An 18,327-nucleotide genomic window follows, 5' to 3' on the forward strand; every position below is an offset into this window, starting at 1 on the left:
TGCAACACATTGTGGATTGAAATTGACTTGCCCGACTCCCTTTGATATAGAACAGGCCCCCTCCCAACTGGGTTGCACTTGGACTTGTTACCCATCTCAATCTAGAATCTGATGTCCTCCTCCTTATAGTTGGAGAAGTACTCCCTAACTCCTGTCACATGAAATGATGCCCCAATGTCTATGTACCATACACCTTGTGAGGTTGAGCTAGTCAGGCAAGATATGAGTGCGAACTCATGTTCCATCCTGTTAGAAAGCTCATCTGCACTCGCTTAAGCTGTCATCTGCTTCTTGCCCTTCTTATCGCCTTTCTTCCTCTGTAGGCAATTGCTAACATAATGGCCAAACTCATGACAACCATATCATTTAACCTTTGAAAGGTCCTTTTTCTTTTCTACTTTGGGGTTAGGTCCTTTGCTAGATTCCTTCTTTGCCTGACCCTTTTCCTCTAGAGCCATGCTTTCTTGTTATCCTTCACCTTTGTGGGTCTTATTGCTAGTGCCACTGACAAGACTAAGCCTAAGCTCCTCTTGAGTGAAATCACTCCACAAATGATCCCAACTCAATAGAGTATCTTGTCCATTAATCACTTCAATGAATGCATCCCACTATTTTGAGAACCCATTCAAGGTTGTTCTCATGAGATTGTCATCTTCTAGTTTCTCTCTGATAGCTGCTAACTCGTCCTTGACAAGTCCGAGCTTGGTGAGGTAGCTAACAACATTTTCTCCTTTGCCCATCCGGGTATTTCTCAGCTTATTTATGAGAATCAACTTCCAGCTCATGGTAGCATTCTGGAACAAATTTAGGATGGCATCCCACATCTTCTTGGCTATATCCAACTCTGTGATATGTGGAACAATATGATCCTTAACCCCATCTAGGATTATCTGCCTCGCCTTGGGATCTTCCTTCTTGTATGTAAGAAGCTATGCTTCATCTACCGACACAACAAGAACACTGGTCGCATATTCCTTGAGACCATTCTTTTCCATCAACAATAAATCTTGGCTTTCCAGACACCAAAGTTAGATGCACCATCGAATCTATCTCGATCTCTCAATCTAGCTGAAGCCATTTTTTATAACCCTCGGAAAATAAACAAACCCCAAATAAATCTGAAGAAATTGAACTGGATTTAATAAACCCTTGGTCTTATCTTCCTGTACTCTGCGCTGAGCTTCTTCTGCCCTCATATCTTCTTTGATACCATGTGAAAATTCTATTGTAGTTAAGCGGGTTATTATTCTCCTATATTTTACAGATTATTTGTCCAAGTAATTTAGCTACTGCAAATACCGAATAAAACACAATTGCAAATTTCACCAAATAATAAACCACAGGAACTGAGAAAACGTAACACACATAAAATGGACACCAATATTTTGGACAAATTGTCCTTGGAAAAAAACCCAAGATGGGGAAAATCGGTTTTGTAGATGAGAGTTTATTTTATTAATTCTTCAACAAATTGAGAATGTACATAAATTGCTTGCCTTCCACTGGGAAAGCTCTAGCATTTTTTCTCTTCACTATAGCTGATCAAATTGAACCTTTGCAAATCAATTCGACCTCTCCTGAGCAATTCGCTCTGCCTCTGTGAACTCTCATTGCTCATTGAAAATGTGCACGAGCTTTTCTGGCAAATCACTCTGCCTCTGAAAATCAATTCTGCGAGTTTATCTGCATCCAACAATTCACTCATCCTATTCGCATTGCCTCTAGTAAATTGCTCTTGTAATTGGCAACACAAATTGATGCTTTGACAAATTGTACTAGTAAAATGGTAACTTGCACTGGTAAATTTGCCCTTCCTTTGCAAAATAATTCGGCCTCCTTCTATATCTCAAAAAACTGGAATCACTGTGAAGAATTTTCTTCTCAAAATCCCTCAATTTATCTTGCTAAAACCCTGTTGTTGGTGCCTCCCACGCTATTATTGTGCCTTCCTTGATCACTCAAATTGTGTCTCCAATAGCCCCATCGATTTCTTCTTATAATCTCTCGTTGACGAATCAACGGCCATGATCTAATCACAATCGATGGGTTACTTTTCTAGAAGTCACTAGAGAGAAATCGACTTGTCTCAATTAATACTGATTAATTAACCCATTTCCTAAGTTAGGAAAATAATTAAAACTGGTTAATAAATATAATTAAGACATTTTCCTTTTATAAAATAACCCGGTCTTGGAGATAATTAATCCAATTGTGTTCCTAGCCTCATTGATATAGCTTGAGACTAGAACACCTATCCAAGGTACATAAACTAGCACTTCTTTTGTATTTTTTGACTCCATAACTCTTGGATTGGCACTGGTCTTAGAAACCCACCATCCACTTAAAATCTAAAGTTTATCATTTCTATTCTAGCATTATCTGCGTTGTGTTGGAGGAGAGTTGGCCTAATGAGAGAGAGAAAGCTAATGTGGTGAAGTTGGCAGCCCTTCTAAGTTCCCTCGGGGTTGCACTTATAATGTACAATATTATCATTCAAAGTATAGATTCGAGAGGTAATAGAAAACGGAAAAAAATATGAGGAAGAGCCACAAGACAAGGAGAGGGGTGATGGTGGCATGGTCACGCAAGCCATCCATACAACCATGATTCTGTAGGCTATAATGATCAAGACCTTTATTTGGGAAGGCAATGTAAGAGAGTTGGTGATGATTGAACACCATTAGAACCATAACACCTCAAGTTGGGCCCTCAGTTGAAGAATAAGCTAATAACAATTACTCATTATGACGAAAAAAATTGGTGCGCTAGATGGAGATTAGAAAGATACCACAAATATGTTATGGGGATTTTTGGGATAAGAGAGAAAGAACTTACTAAAAGGGTCATGAAATAAAGTTGATTATTATCAAGTCCTTGATCTACAGATAGAAACTAAGACGATATAGCATTAAGCTTCAAAGAGATATCAAAAGTTAACATGTTGATCAAGTTCCCTTCTTATTCATTAAAACTTTAACAAGTAATTTCAATAGAATAGACATTAGTCATGCCCATTTCAACCAAACTCAAATAAGCATAATGTTAAGGGTAGATAATTGCTTAATTGCCCATTTAAGCTTAACATTACCACACAACCTATATATTGAAGGAGTGATTACCACCTTGCAAAGCAAGGCTAGGAAGATCATATGGGTACAATAAAGGATAGGTCTCTAAAGGAGGAGTATAGGACATCTAAAACGATTACTCCATGATATGTCACTTAATTAGAGCCCTATATTTTTTTCAAATCTCCTCGCTCTTAATTCAAAATCACAACTTAGATACAAATTAAACATCCTTAACCCAAATATTTACAACGTAAATCAACACTAATTATAACTACAAACGCTACCCCAAAGTCTAAATCAAGTCATTAACTTATCAACATGCCAACTACTATAATCCCATTAATTCCGTATATTTTCTTACACCTCATATGAGAAATAAAAATTCATATTTTCAAAAGACACGCGCATAAAATTTATTGAAACAAAATCACATTGGACGGACGTAAAAGGAGTATCAAATATGTTTGAATACAAGGGTTTTCACAACTCAATGTATTAAGCCAAGGGTTTATTTCTGTTAGCTTCTCTGTAGATTTTAGGGTTTAGTAGAGGAGCCGAGAGAAGACTCGAAGCGGAGCGGAGCAGGTGCGAAGGGTTTATTTCTGTTAGCTTCTCTGTAGATTTTAGGGTTTAGTAGAGGAGCCGAGAGAAGACTCGAAGCGGAGCGGAGCAGGTGGCACGATGGTGGAGAAGGGAAAGAGCCGCAGGGACGAGGTCGTGACCAGGGAGTACACCATCAATCTTCACAAGCGTCTCCATGGCTGGTAGATGAAAATCTGAAGCTTTTAAAGTCAATTTTTGTTCTGTATGGTATCGTATATTAGGTTTTTCTAGTTTGATCTGTTGACGATTTGGGTTTTTTTCCATAAAATTTCTTATGCGCATCTGAAAAACTATTCTGCATACACTTGAAATTTTTTCAAGGTCTAGGGTTGAGTGTTATCAAGTCTTCATAGGGATTTATTCGCAGACTTTTCATTTGCAGCACTTTTAAGAAAATGGCTCCAAAGGCCGTTAAGGAGATCAGGAAATTTGCCCAGAAGGCTATGGGAACCGCCGATGTGAGGCTTGATGTGAAACTTAATAAGGCTGTATGGAGCAGGGGCATCAGGAGTGTGCCCAGGAGGATGAGGGTTCGAATCTCCAGGAAGCGCAACGACGAAGAAGATGCCAAGGAGGAGCTCTATTCCATTGTAACTGTGGCGGAGGTGCCTCCTGAAGGGCTCAGTGGAGTAGGTACTAAGATTATTGAGGAGGAAGATTGATGTAATCACATCTTAAGTACATTTTGCTGTGAAGCGGAATGTAGACTAATATTTTCTTTATAGTGTTATGATTCTGAGGGCATTTAATGCTTTGACTTTAGTTGAATCCTGTTTACTGAATATTCATGGAAATGACAATGCTTTGATGGTTAGCAAACTTACCTTATGTTCTGCAGAGTGCTTTCCAGCTTGTTTTCTTCTTGTGGATATGGGTAAGCACTATGTTCATTTAGTAAAGAATGAACTTTTGCATGTAGAATCATTGGATTTACTATTATAACAATGGTAACATATTGCAGTGCTAGGTGTTTTAAATCAATTTTAGTTTACACAGCTAAAAAGTTTCAATTCTGATCCCTCTATGCACCTTATTTAAATTTGACTTCATTCTTGCAGTACGAATTTGGCATTAGTACTGTAATTTTATTTATTTATTGGAACTGTATAGGCTCACTTGACCCCAAATAGCAATTTTGATTTTCGTAAATATATCAAGAGGTCATTCGATGATGACTTCAAGAGGGTGGTTGGAATCAGGTTAGTAAAGATTTCCCTGTTCACAAAATCTTTGGTCTTCAGAAATAATATTAGGTTTCCTTCTTGGGCCTTGCTATGTCAACTTCTTGGAATGTTTTGAAAATCCCCTTGAATTTTACCTAAACAGAGGCCTTTTGATGCATTATCTGCAGTCCTTCCTTGTGGCCTTTTGCTATAATTTTTTTGCTTCTTAATGTGTATGGTAAGTCTTCAAGACTCATCTCTCCCGCCAAAGACATAATTTTGCATATTCATAAAGCATTTTTCGCTTTTGTTGAATTAATATATCCTTTTGCCTTGGGGCTTTTCACCTTTAAGGGGAATTTCAGTTTACACTTTGAGAGAGTGAGACTGAGATGACATCATGTTGAGCTAGACTCCATATTGGATTGAAAACAGATTTAATTTAAGTCAAGAAGGTTGAAAGCAAGTTTTGTAATCTATAAATTTCATATCATATAATTCATTTACGTAATAAAAAAACAAAAAAATAAATAAGCCTGGAGGATTATTGCAACACCCCATATTTCTGGCGCCATATCTTGATATTTAGTGCACAAATTCAAGCCCAGTAGGAATAGTTCCAAATCTTATTCAGAGGAGAACAATCCAGAAAAACTATTTCGCTAAATATGTACATTAAACACTCGAAACGTACAACATAAAATAGGGCTGCAGATTTGCAACAATCTGAATTTCTAAGTGAGTTTTTGGAAAATTTAACTCCCATAACATTTCGTCCTTGGAATATTGTCTCTGCTTTCTCTATTTGTTATTAATATAATAATAGAAAACAATGGGGTGATCATATTTATTTTTATTAACTATTTGATTTCGATTTTTCTGAGAATGTTTTAATTTGAATGTTTTTAATTTGGAATTTGTTTGCAATTCTAGTAGGTATTTAATTATAATTTTGTTACCATTGAAGAATTCATTGAGGAAAATAAAAAATTGAAATTCCAAAATTCTCTATTGGAGATACAAGGTAAAAAGACAAATTTTCCAGATCTCAAAATCAGCACCCACATCATTTGTGTAAGGAATCTGATTAGTACTATAATTTTATTTATTTATTGGAACTGTATAGGCTCACTTGACCCCAAATAGCAAGTTTGATTTTCATAAATATATCAAGAGGTCATTGGATGATGAATTCAAGAGGGTGGTTGGAATCAGGTTAGTAAAGATTTCCCTGTTCACAAAAGCTTTGATCTTCAGAAATAATATTAGGTTTCCTTCTTGGGCCTTGCTATGTCAACTTCTTCGAATGTTTTGAAAATCCCCTTGAATTTTACCTAAACAGAGGCCTTTTGATGCATTATCTGCAGTCCTTCCTTGTGGGCTTTTGCTGTAATTTTTTTGCTTCTTAATGTGTATGGTAAGTCTTCAAGACTCATCTCTCCCGCCAAAGACATAATTTTGCATATTCATAAAGCAGTTTTCGCTTTTGTTCAATTAATATTTTCTTTTGGATTGGATGTGTTTCTCTGAGCAGGATGGTATGCGTACTTTTGGCTCTCTTTTGTTCCCTTAGCTGTAAGTAAACAAAAGTCTTAGACTAATAGGATTGTCTTATTGATGATGTGAGTTAATGGCCTGGAAAGTTTGTTTATTGATTGAATTCTTCGGGCTTATTGCCATTCGATTTTGAAAATGCACAGACGGTTTTGTTGGTCAGCACAAAACTACAATTTATAATAACAGAGATGGCCTTAGAAATTCAAGAGAGGCATGCTGTAGTTCAAGGAACTCCCATAGTGCAGCCAACAGATGAACTTTTTTTGGTTCAGTAGTCCTAAACTTGTTCTTTTCTTGATCCATTTCACTCTGTTCCAGGTATCAAAATGCTTTTCACGCCAATGCCTCATTGCCAAATTTTATTTCTGAATCCTGTTTACTGAATATTCATGGAAATGACAATGCTTTGATGGTTAGCAAACTTATCTTATGTTCTGCAGAGTGCTTTCTAGCTTGCTTTCTTCTTGTGGATATGGGTAAGCACTATGTTCATTTAGTAAAGAATGAACTTTTGCATGTAGAATCATTGGATTTACTATATAACAATGGTAACATATTGCAGTGCTAGGTGTTTTAAATCAATTTTAGTTTACACAGCTAAAAAGTTTCAATTCTGATCCCTATGTGCACCTTATTTAAATTTGACTTCATTCTTGCAGTACGAATTTGGCCTGAGATCTTGTTTTCATGAGAGGTTTACTTTCATCATAGTAAGAATTATCACAGGGTAAGTATGCAACAATAGACTAGTGTGCTAATTTATATTTTTTTGGGTACATGTAAAGGACATTCTAACTTCCGAGCAAACTTCATCATTTTAACTGTTTGTTTTTTATTTATTTAATATCATTATCTCTTCTTTTACTTAGCACTAGTTGATTGTTTTGCAGCTTTAATATGTGTAAGGAGAATATTGAGAGTGACCTTATTACACATCTGATAAGGATTACCTTGGGTTGCTTGTGTTTGTGTCTAGGGTTGCTGTGCAGTTTCTATGTAGTTACATCACACTTCCACTTTATGCCCTTGTGACACAGATCAGTCTACTCCATGTTCATTGAAAATACAATCAGTTTAGGTGTTTGACAGGATCGATTGAACTTGAGAAAATGCTGGCTTATATAATTACAAAAAAGGAGAGTTACATCGTCCAAGTATCCACTTAGTATATTCACTTGGTTTTTTTGTGCAGAAATAGATTAATCAAACCCTACATTGTGATATTAAATATCTTACTTGTACTGATAAAATTAGAGATAAGGTGTCACCTGATAATGCATTAACACAGTTGTTTAATGACACCACTTTTGATTTTTTTTGGTTGATTTTGCCCAAAATATGAGTAGAAATTGTTAAAGCCAGAAGCCTTTTGATTAAAACTCTGAAATATCAAGCTTTTTAGAGAGTACAAGTCTTTTTGGTACCCCAAAAGCGAGCCCCTATTCCATTACAAACGAAAGAGTATAGACCAACATATTTCTCAAGCTGTTACAATCATCTACTGACTAGAGTCATCCGGTCATAATGCAGAACTAACCCCTTTTCATGTTACAAAGGTATTGGTAACTACTTCAAACACTTGGGATCTTCATCAAGATGGTACCAACAATTAATTTTCCATATCAATGCAAATTGAAACCATGAAACTAGATTCTAAACAAAACAAGATGTCCATGCAAAGCTCTGTTTTGTAGCTTCCGACCAGGAACTAAGATCTCTAATAGAGATGCCTCAAAAAAACATGATATTGAAACCTTTCCATGATTCACTTACTGATGAAGAGCTCAGATGGTTTCACCATTTTGTGTAGAATCTACTGTTATCCCAGATCCTCAGAATTTAGCATCAGATTTTGATTCAGGTGCGGTTTCTTTTTATCCAACAATTTTGTCAACATTAGGAAGAAAGCTATGTTATTCAAACATTTTCTTTAATTCACTGCTTTTCATTCCCTTGTGCACTTCTTCATCGCTCAGAGTGTGAAAGTTACCAAATTGCGAGCCCAAACCTTTCAAAATATTCATAACTTTTCTACTAAGTCCACAACCTAGTTGATCTGGGGTGCCTAATCAATGAGAGAAGCATGAGATTTTTGCCAATTCCCGACCAGCCTCCGAGTGATTAAACTCATCTGAATAATGTGCAAATTATCATTAGTGATATTTGAAACAAGATGCACAAGAGCACTATAATTGTGTAGTAGAAAGGAAATTGGTATTCTTCAACTTTCACAAGCTGAAAAGTCATTCATATATCCCTGGTACCTGCTTTTGATTTCTTTGCTTGAGTCATTCATATATCCCTGGTACCTGCTTTTGATTTCTTTGCTTGCATAATGACCTTTAAAACAGATCCCTAAACTTCTCGTTTTTCTTAACTCAGGTTCCTGGATTCTTAGATACATGTGCTGCTTAAAACTCTGAACAATACAGATATATGAATTTCCACCATATCTGTCATTTGCAAAATATGCAGTGTTTAAGGATTCTGCCATGCAAAATTTGAGTAGGAATTATGATGTTAATATCCTGGTCAACCAAAGAATCGAATCTATGCATTAGTGACGTATCCAACAGAAGTGCAATATGTTCATGGCTGAGGATTTTCATTCTCTCCCAAAGTCTTGTAGGTGATTTGTTTACCTAGAGAAAAATACGTTCTTTAGAACCGACCCTACTTTTCTATCTGCTCCGATAATTGGGATATCTTAACATTTGCAAATCTCTTGCCCTCCTTGAGTAAATTTTTCCAATCCCTTGGTAGCATTGCTTTTTGTTTTGAAATGGCACATCCATTATTGGGATATCTTAACATTTGCAAATCTCTTGCCCTCCTTGAGTAAAATTTTCCAATCCCTTGGTAGCATTGCTTCTGTTTTGAAATGGCACATCCATTATAGGGATTTGACAGATTGTTTCCTTTTGAAGTCAATGCTACCCTCTTATTTTTGTAAGAAGTCTTGAGAACACACATACCTTCGAACCACTTCCAAACTTGCTCCATTGCTGAGGTGGTGTCAGAATTGTCGATACAAGCTGCGCCATGGCTTGAGCAGAACACAGAAGTGCCAATAGGTCTGTATGGGCTTCTCTTTGTGACACTGTCGAAGTATACTACAGGGCATTATTAAGAAGAATCCTAGAAGCCTCTTGAATAGAAAAATATGGGAATTTTCCATGCCAATATGGCAAAATAACAGTCAAAGGCTCAACAATTCCCTCAAGCGTTGCAAGAAGCATCCAAGGAACAATATCACGCTTGGAAACTACGTGCAAAAGGTTTCTTGCCCAATTCTCACGATCCACTGCTTCAACAAGACTTACATCTCCCATGAGAAGGAAATCAAATGTGATACATAAGCGAGAGCTTAGCCTTACGCTCATTTCCAATATCCATAGAATTGGCTGTGACTGTAAAATGCATGATATATCCCTGGCAGGTAGAATCTGCCATGTATAACTTCTCTTCAAATCTTCTACACATAACCTTAAATAACTATGCTCGAAATACCGTCTATATCAATGAAATATGATCACATGATGTGTCACCATTGGCATACCACCCAACAACACTGCATTATGCAAATTGCTAGCAATACTATACTCAATGTAACCAGCAATAATATACTCAATGTAACCCCTATTCAACATTTTTTGTAAAATTATGGCCGATATGAAGAAATGAATCAAGTAGAAATTCAATCTGTCTTATGAAAATGTCACTAACTATCTAGGTATGTTTTTGCTATGTATGCACCCTAGATTACACCGAACAGAAACTGATACACATCAAATATTTTACTAATCCCCTCTGCTTTTGCATTTGTTCATTTTTCTCTATCAAACATATGCTTGTCACAAAAGGCAAGTAGTTGCTTATGCTTGCAGTCACACTATTTTGTATGAGACGATTTGCAATTAGCGTTACAATAATTAGTGCAAGAACAGAGTCCATTCAATAAACAATGGAAACAATTTGCATCTCGCACAACAATTCCCTTCTTAGCGATCATCGAAATGAGCTTTGTGGGATTGTGGCAACGCCTTCAAACGCGAGGTTCTTGGTAATCTGGATAGCTGATCTAGGCATTTGTTGATGATAAAAAATAAACACCAGTAAAGAAACAAAATTGCATAAAATTTGGATTTCTTTCTTCTATGCTATTGTTTCTTATGTCATTTGCATAAAATTTGGACTTCTTTCTTCAATGCTATTGTTTCTTATATCATTGCCTTACGGCGTTTCCTTTGCAACATGTGGTGCAAATGTTAGTTATAACTACAAATGCTACCCCAAAGTCTAAATCAAGTCATAACTTATCAACATGCCAACTACTATAATCCCATTAATTCCGTATATTTTCTTACACCTCATATGAGAAATAAAAATTCATATTTTCAAAAGACACGCGCATAAAATTTATTGAAACAAAATCACATTGGACGGACGTAAAAGGAGTATCAAATATGTTTGAATACAAGGGTTTTCACAACTCAATGTATTAAGCCAAGGGTTTATTTCTGTTAGCTTCTCTGTAGATTTTAGGGTTTAGTAGAGGAGTCGAGAGAAGACTTGAAGCGGAGCGGAGAAGGTGGCACGATGGTGGAGAAGGGAAAGAGCCGCAGGGACGAGGTCGTGACCAGGGAGTACACCATCAATCTTCACAAGCGTCTCCATGGCTGGTAGATGAAAATCTGAAGCTTTTAAAGTCAATTTTTGTTCTGTATGGTATCGTATATTAGGTTTTTCTCGTTTGATTTGTTGACGATTTGGGTTTTTTTCCATAAAATTTCTTATACGCATCTGAAAAACTATTCTGCATACACTTGAAACTTTTTCAAGGTCTAGGGTTGAGTGTTATCAAGTGTTCATAGGGATTTATTCGCAGACTTCTCATTTGCAACACTTTTAAGAAAATGGCTCCAAAGGCCGTTAAGGAGATCAGGAAATTTGCCCAGAAGGCTATGGGAACCGCTGATGTGAGGCTTGATGTGAAACTTAATAAGGCTGTATGGAGCAGGGGCATCAGGAGTGTGCCCAGGAGGATGAGGGTTCGAATCTCCAGGAAGCGCAACGACGAAGAAGATGCCAAGGAGGAGCTCTATTCGATTGTAACGGTGGCAGAGGTGCCTCCTGAAGGGCTCAGTGGAGTAGGTACTAAGATTATTGAGGAGGAAGATTGATGTAATCACATCTTAAGTACATTTTGCTGTGAAGCGGAATGTAGACTATTATTTTCTTTATAGTGTTATGATTCTGAGGGCATTTAATGCTTTGACACTTCAGTTTTGTAGGACGTGAGGTTTTTTTTCTGGATTTTTATGTTGACGAAGTAGCTTATTTGTTTATTGGTATCTGGAATGCTGGGATTAATCACAGTTTTCCATGCTACATAACACGTACCCACATCTATATCCGTTTGCCAGCTTTCAAAGTTTATGATGATTATGTATTCGTTTAGCAGGATTACTCTGTTTTCGAGTAATTGCCTCACAAAACAGTCTGACTTGCTTATGATTTACTATTCGCCAAAGGAATCATATTTTATCTTTTGTCTACATATTGTTCAGTTAACTTTTTTTGATAATGTTAATCTACAATGTTAAAGCATTTGAAGAGATGTTGCATCAGATTGAATGGGTATCGTTAGCCTTAGGTCTTAGTTATGACTTCTAGCTATTCTGCCCAAACTGCCCAGAGCTTTCACCCAGGCTCATCCTAACACCTGCCATTTGTGTGTCCTACCACCGCATGCCTGTTAAAAATGGAACATCAGAAGATTTGAAGGGTGAAGTGTAGCCCATTGGCTGAATAATTAGGATTTAAATATTGAATGGGTATTTTTTTACTATACAACCCAGATAGTCTAACCCATATAGTTTAGCTCAGATAGTTCTCATGGACGTAATATATTTGTTGAACTCGCCAACAAAAAGAATTTGACTTGCAAAATGCAATTTTTTTTTTCTCTTGCATGTTTAGTTAGTGCGTGGGGCGCTGTTCTCAGCAAAATATTTGGAATCAGTTTCATGGCCACGTTTTTGCTTGACATTACTTGCATCAGTGGGTGATGTCGGATTTTTGCCTCAGTGTTGCTTGTCATATTTGCCCAACCAAGGTTTGTGCATTAGTTGTCCTGCCATAAACAATTGGATATAGTCTTTTATAAGAGTGGATTAAAATCCTTAACCACTAGAGCAAGGGTATCCATATACTGGTTATTTTGCCCAGATTCACAAAGGATTGTTTATTGAATCATGTTGTGATCTTATTTTTGCTGTGGGATCATCTTTGACAACAGGATCAACTGTCATCGTTGTGTGTCTTTGAGGTATTTAAATTTAAGCAGCTTGTGATTTTCATGATTTCATCTTTACTCGTGTTGAATATAAGTAATGATGTGCCCATTTCTAAATGCAATTGCCTAAAAGTTTTTCCTGTCAGAAGTCTATCTTGATGATATTTTTTTTGCAAAGATCAACTTTGACATCATTATGGTCTGAAAAAACCCACATCTCTATGGGCAATTGTTTTTGTATATTGTGGGCTGTAGATGAGTTTTATGATTTATCACTTGGGTTGGATTCTCAAAAATGACAAGCAGCTTTTGTATGTTGTCATTCTTGGAGAAATTATACATTCCATCTATTGGGGTCCGGTTTTGCAAGGAGTAGGTTTTCTGTACCTAGTATTCTGATTGAACTACGTTTTCTAGTAGGAAAACATAAATTTAGGATATTTCTCTATTTTTGGGTGGATAAAGGCATGAATCTCTATATTATCCTACATTTTTGTTAGGTTGTATTGTTGTCATTATATGAAAATGTATTTTTTCTCTTTGGAATGCAGATAGTGCCATGGATACTGTCATCACATTAATGCTTTTTGCCATTTCTTTAAGAAGGGCATCCTTTGTCCACTTCTTGGAGATTTCAAAATACTTTGGGTATTTTCGAAGAAATGATTTCCGAAGAACATAAATATTTTACTTCATTTCTCTTAATAATACAGATAAATGATATATTTAGCTTTTAAAATGGGATGTTACAATTAAATGCCCATCTGTATAGAGAAGGGAAATATGTATCATATATTTTGCTACTTCCATATTAGTAACACGTTGATGGAAAACATTGCAATCAAACTTGCCAAGATGCCCCAAGGAACCTACAAATTAGATGGTGGCTGTGCTCCACAAAACTTATCCCTGGAACAGAGAACATAGATGCCTACAGGCCTGGGTTTCTGGTTCAAGTCATTATGAGCACCTATGGCATCAGGGCTAGTGGGCAATAGTGAGTGCTAGTGACTGGTAGTGATTGCTAGTGGGCAATTGTGATGCACTTGCAATGAGAGCGTGGTTCTTAATGTTAGAAATAGAGGAATCTTTGCCAGAATATTTTTCTATAAATAGGAAGGCAAACATAAAATTTTATTCATGCAGTGACATGTAATTGCTTCTTAATTCTTCCATCGTGAATTTCACTAAGAGAATTCAATCCTAGTGGTTTGCTTGTGAGGTGCAGTTGAATGGAAAATATCAGTGGCAAGACATTATATCCAGGAAAAACAAATCTACAAATTTGGGAAATAATTAATTATAATTGCTAAGTTGGAATTCTTCAATAAGATTGCAATCCTTGCAGATGCTCTGATATATGTATTCTATTTTCTTTTGGAACACATTCTGCCTCCAAAATGATTCTGAAGGAGGCTTGTTCAATCAACTTGTGGTGGTAACCAATCACACGATGCTCAGAAGCTCAACTTTGGGCTTGTCTAATGTTTTCTTGTCTATGTTTTACAGTAAAGCGGGTGGTATATTTGTCGTTTGCTTGTTGTAGGTATGCACAAAGCTTGTTTCAGTTATATTGGGTGCAGATTGCAGTAACGATTAGAAATGACAATGGACAGATTAAATTTGACAAGTTCCCCTAGTATTTAGGAGGGTTTTTTGTTGATATTTATTTGCAAATTAATATCATTCTCTCCATTAGAAATCACTAGGTAATGGTATCCATGTTTTTAAGGAAGAAAACTTGCTTAAAAATCTGACAACCTTCAATGGGACATCATTTGAAGCGGTAGTGTCATTTACAAGTAGGCATATGTACATGAGTGATAATATGAAATTGGGGCAAATTTAGGGATAAGAGTTCAAACATATAAACGATGTAGGGTTTGACACTGGTTTATCCCCACCTCCTGCCCCAACCGATGCATCAGGTTGGTCCACCTTACTATCTTTGGTTTCTGGGCTGGTAGTTGTATCTGACACACATGGTCGTGGTGATGGAATCCTCTCAAAGAATAATGGGCATAAATGCTCCCAAACCAAAACATGTGGTTGTCACCATGCCTGCAAGCAGATAACTGAGCTTTCATGTGGCCCAGCAGTCCAGTGGACCAGTCAAGGACCATTGGCTCAAGACATAATACCACATAGTGCATAAGAGCATTTGAGGCAAGTGTGTGGCAAAGAATGAAATTGGCCACTTATTCAGAATGTTGCACCAAGATGCCAAGTAAAACTGACATACTCATAGGATACCAAAGGAACAGTTGACATAAGCTGTCAACTGCAAACTTTTTGTACAGTTCCAAAAACTGGAACTGTGATGAAAATACAGGTCCCTGATTCTAGACCTCCATTTGGGTGGTTGTCAACAAAACAAAATGCTTATATTTAATTACCTGTCTGTATTTAACTCCATTGGAAATAAACAATATTCCACATCCTAGTCCATTACAATAGAAGGGTGATTTCTTTCTTATTGGATTATATTTCAAGATGGATTTTATTTCTTTTCTACACAAGGTTGCAAGATGAACTGGAGAACTCTGCAGCATTGCGATTCTTCTCTTTTTATGACATCTTACAAAGGCATACAACTATTGAGTTCCAAAAATTGTGTACTTTTGGATAATCAATACCATTCTGCTGTTGACCGACTGTTAGGATATCCACCCGGGACCATCTTGATAAGTTGGATGTGCAAAGCACATCTATAATTGCTAAGTTCTGCCATTTATCTGCTTCGAGAAGTGCACCTCTTGATATAGTATACTTGATGCTTCCAGGCCTCGTCAAATAGATGGGTTGAATGTTGCTTTGTTTTATTACACACTTCAACAAGGGAGAATCTTGAAATGACGACACCATTGCAACCGCGGGGTTTAGCAACCCCAAGTATGTATTATCATGTGATCTGGCTGTTAAGAATGTTTATGTTCTTTCACACCATGAGCAAAGCTACAGATGCAGGTGTCTTTCATCATGCCAAAGGCTTCTATTAGGAGGAAAAAGCTACTGCTTTGAAGAAATATATTTATTGTTTAATGTAAACGCTGGTGTTGATTTGTTGCATTCACAATTGTGCAATATCAGTGATTGTAATAAAATTTTATTTGGTCTCCGGTAATGAGCAGCATATACTTACGTTGCTTATGCATGTATCAAACTCAAACTACCATAAGCATGTATTTAATAATTAAGCATAGTTACACGGGTACTGCTCCCAGGCATTGGAGAGCACGGACCCGAAGCTCCCCCGCTCCCCCGCTCCTGGGAGCTTGGGAGCTGGTTGGAAATGTTCCAAAACTGTTTGGAAACTTCAACTGGTACTTTGTAGCTTTTTAGGAGCTTCACCATAACCCATTTTTGACGTTTTGGGAGCTTCACTGCAATGAATAAGTGCAAACTTAGGTGTATATAGGTGTATTTGACGTTGCGACCTTGGGTGCTGCTTAAACTGATGGAACTGTAGGAAGGGAAGGGTGTGCCGCTGAGTTTAGATCTGGATATGGGTTTGGAACTAAGAGAAACAACCCGTTTATGGAAAGCCATTCTATCCAAATGAAGATGAGGCACCTAGCCAATCCTGATCTTTGTCATTGGAAAAGCTATTCATTCTCCTCATTATCAACTTGGAAATTTATAATTTTATTATACAAACTCTTTAAAATAACATTGGTTTTAAAGTTTGTTTTATTTTTTTAGTTATCATTAATATATATTTTATTTTTTTATCTATATATATATATATATATATAATATTGGTGAGGTTACATCAAGGGCTAAGAATTGAACCAATGACTTAACATATAAATTTGCATGAAATCACCTAATAATCCAGTAATAACAACTTTTTTTCCGGTTTGGGAATTTTGCATGTTTGTTTGCCCGGAAGGAATTTGATTGACAAATTGTTGATGGATTAATATTTTGATTTTTTTTGGCAGTGTTTCAAAGTTCAATCGTTTACATATTTCTTTGCAAGATGGAATTTGATTGGCAGTGAGGAATTAATAGAGTGGATGCAAAGAAACTTTATAAGAAGTATGAGTGGTAGATTAATGACCGAGAGTGCTTTGACTATTCTTATAAGTAGAAGTTCTAGACTTACCGACTTGTTTTTCTTTGAAGTATTAAGCGAGCGGATGCGAAGAAGCTTTATAAGTATGAGTGGTAGATTAATGACCGATTGTGCTTTGACTATTCTTATAAATAGGAAAAGTAGGTATCAAATTTGAAGGGTGGGGTTATATTTCAGTTTGAAGGGATATCAGTGGTTTAACCCCTCTATGTTGACCAGGTAAAGTAAAATAACTTTGTAATGAAAAAAATATCTTTTCACCAAAGGATAAAAGTTATCTCAAATATAGGAAGTGTCAAAAACTCTCCAATCCTTCCTCCAAGATTTTACAGATATATAAAACTGGATTCCTATACGGTAAAAAATCTTTAAAAATTGAAACACATTAAAATTAAAATAAATGCATTTTATCTTTATTTCAAAATATTATTACTCAACTAGTTTAATGCATGCATGCATATTTAAACAAATAAAAATGTTGGGTGTGGACCCTGATTATCTTCTATAGTACCGGCATATTGGACCCCAGTTCAGTTGCCGCCCGTAAAATAATCGCTGCCGTGGGGGGTCCAGGGGGGCGGCAGCGACTTTTGGGAGCCCCCCCCTGGCGGGGGGTTTCGGGGGCAGCGCCCCCGAAGCTAAAAACATCTGTAAAATTGCCTTGTAAAAGTATAGTAATTTCTAGTCAATCTGGGTTGTTCATTAGGCGGATGATCTGACGGTAGAACTTATGTTTAGTTTAGGGTTTTTTGCCCTAAAAGGCAACCCCTCTCTTTATATGAGGGCATTTTATTTGAGGCTGTGATATAGATGTGTATTCGGTGAGCGAGAAACATAGAGGTGAGACTGTGAGAGAAAACAGAGGATATTACAACGATTTTGCTGTAGGTTGTATCTCTTCATTTTGCTGGATAATAGAAAGGAAAGACTGGCTGTTTGGGGTGGACGTAGCCCAAACTGGGTGAACCACGTATATTTGTGTCTCTCTTGTTTTGTGCAATATTTTATGTGTTCCATTGCTCCGTAATATATAATTTTCTAACAACTGGTATCAGAGCCGAAGGTCTATTTGGCTGATAAACTCGCAGGAAAGAAGGGTTCCTGGTTCGAGTGGGAGCACTGGCAGAAGATGGTAAGTTTAGGGTCGAGAAATTTAACGGCCAAAACTTCTCGCTGTGGAAGATGCAGATGGAAGATTATCTGTATCAGAAAGATCTATACCTACCATTGGACGGAAAAACAAAGATGCCGACGGGTATGAAAGACGAAGAATGGAACCTTCTCGATAGAAAGGCACTCGGAACAATACGGCTGTGCCTTGCTGCGTCAGTCGCTTTCAACATTTCGAAGGAAACCACGACAACAGGTTTGATGAAGGTGTTGTCGAAACTATATGAAAAACCCTCGGCCTCGAACAATGTATTTCTTATGAAACAGTTATTTAATATGAAGATGTCGGAAGGTGGATCTGTTGCAGACCATTTAAATGATTTTAATACAGTTACAAGTCAGTTAAGTTCTGTAGGGGTAAACTTTGATGATGAAATTAGAGCTCTG

The 18,327-nt window shown here is 36.8% G+C and overlaps 2 protein-coding genes across 2 annotated transcripts; both read left to right on the forward strand.

Annotated features, from left to right (window-relative positions):
- Positions 1–3,361: 3,361 nt before the first annotated feature.
- On the forward strand, positions 3,362–11,676 carry LOC149207551 (large ribosomal subunit protein eL31-like). Its single transcript, XM_089395788.1, has 3 exons — positions 3,362–3,656; positions 10,986–11,076; positions 11,298–11,676. Exons 2-3 carry the CDS (start codon positions 10,994–10,996, stop codon positions 11,575–11,577), a joined length of 363 nt encoding a protein of 120 aa, XP_089251914.1. The 5' UTR covers positions 3,362–3,656; positions 10,986–10,993; the 3' UTR covers positions 11,578–11,676.
- Positions 3,654–4,497, forward strand: LOC149207552 (large ribosomal subunit protein eL31-like). Its single transcript, XM_089395787.1, has 2 exons — positions 3,654–3,835; positions 4,057–4,497. The coding sequence occupies exons 1-2, from the start codon at positions 3,753–3,755 to the stop codon at positions 4,334–4,336; spliced, it is 363 nt and encodes a 120-aa protein (XP_089251913.1). The 5' UTR covers positions 3,654–3,752; the 3' UTR covers positions 4,337–4,497.
- Positions 11,677–18,327: the final 6,651 nt, after the last annotated feature.

The sequence above is a fragment of the Pinus tabuliformis genome, chromosome 1_2, assembly GCF_031772625.1.
Source record: "Pinus tabuliformis cultivar Carrire ecotype Pingquan chromosome 1_2, CPIR1, whole genome shotgun sequence".
In the NCBI taxonomy this organism is placed as follows: domain Eukaryota; kingdom Viridiplantae; phylum Streptophyta; class Pinopsida; order Pinales; family Pinaceae; genus Pinus; species Pinus tabuliformis.